Genomic DNA, 688 nt, shown 5'->3' with positions numbered 1-688 from the left:
CCCTGGGTGTGTCCCCAGCCCTGGGCGTGTCCCCAACCCTGGGCGTGTCCCCAGCCCTGGGCGTGTCCCCAAGGCCAGGCTCACAGAGTCACCCGGAACGGTGGGAACACCCCTGCCCTCAGATCTTTAAGGATCTTTGGGGTCTTTTCCATCCCAAAGAATTCCAGCGTTCCCTGGGCTGGTTTAATGGGATTTTAGGGATCAGTCCTGGACCCATCCATGATCCCATGGACTCCCCATCCCCGATTCCATGGATCCCATGATCCCATTTATTCCCCATCCCTGATTCCCTGGATCCCACGGATTCCCCATCCCTGCAAGTGCCCAGGTCCCCCTGGGATCCACCTGGGCTATGGGGAGCCGCCCCTTCCCACCGCGGGATGGGTCTCAGGGTTCCTCCCCGCCCGTCCCCTTCCATAATTCCCCAATTCCCCGATCCCATCATCCCACAATTACTCCCGTGGGTTTTCCAGTCGTTCAAGGATGACGTGGACTTGAAGCAGGAGCTGCGCTGCGACACCATCGACACCCGCGAGGAGTACGAGCTCAAGGTCCGGCCCCACGCCCCTCCCAACCCCAATGCCCCCTTCCCACCCCTCCAGCATTCCCAAAACCCGCTGATTTCCCCATTTATCCCCCTCCAGGACCCCACCAACGGCTACTACAACGTGCGCGCACACGAGGATCG

The 688-nt window shown here is 61.0% G+C and overlaps 1 protein-coding gene across 1 annotated transcript in view; it reads left to right on the top strand.

Annotated features, from left to right (window-relative positions):
- Positions 1 to 686, top strand: part of LOC102034084 (kin of IRRE-like protein 1) — a gene marked incomplete at its 3' end in the record, with an annotated part of 25,918 nt that extends 25,232 nt beyond the window's left edge. The window contains 2 exon segments of the mRNA XM_031065342.1: positions 273 to 551; positions 645 to 686. Of these exon segments, the coding sequence (XP_030921202.1) occupies positions 273 to 551; positions 645 to 686 (321 nt within the window).
- Positions 687 to 688: the final 2 nt, after the last annotated feature.

This window comes from Geospiza fortis, unplaced genomic scaffold (assembly GCF_000277835.1).
Source record: "Geospiza fortis unplaced genomic scaffold, GeoFor_1.0 scaffold735, whole genome shotgun sequence".
Taxonomy (NCBI): domain Eukaryota; kingdom Metazoa; phylum Chordata; class Aves; order Passeriformes; family Thraupidae; genus Geospiza; species Geospiza fortis.
The sequence above is the reverse complement of the archived record's forward strand: the minus strand, read 5'-3'. Positions and strand labels throughout refer to the sequence as shown.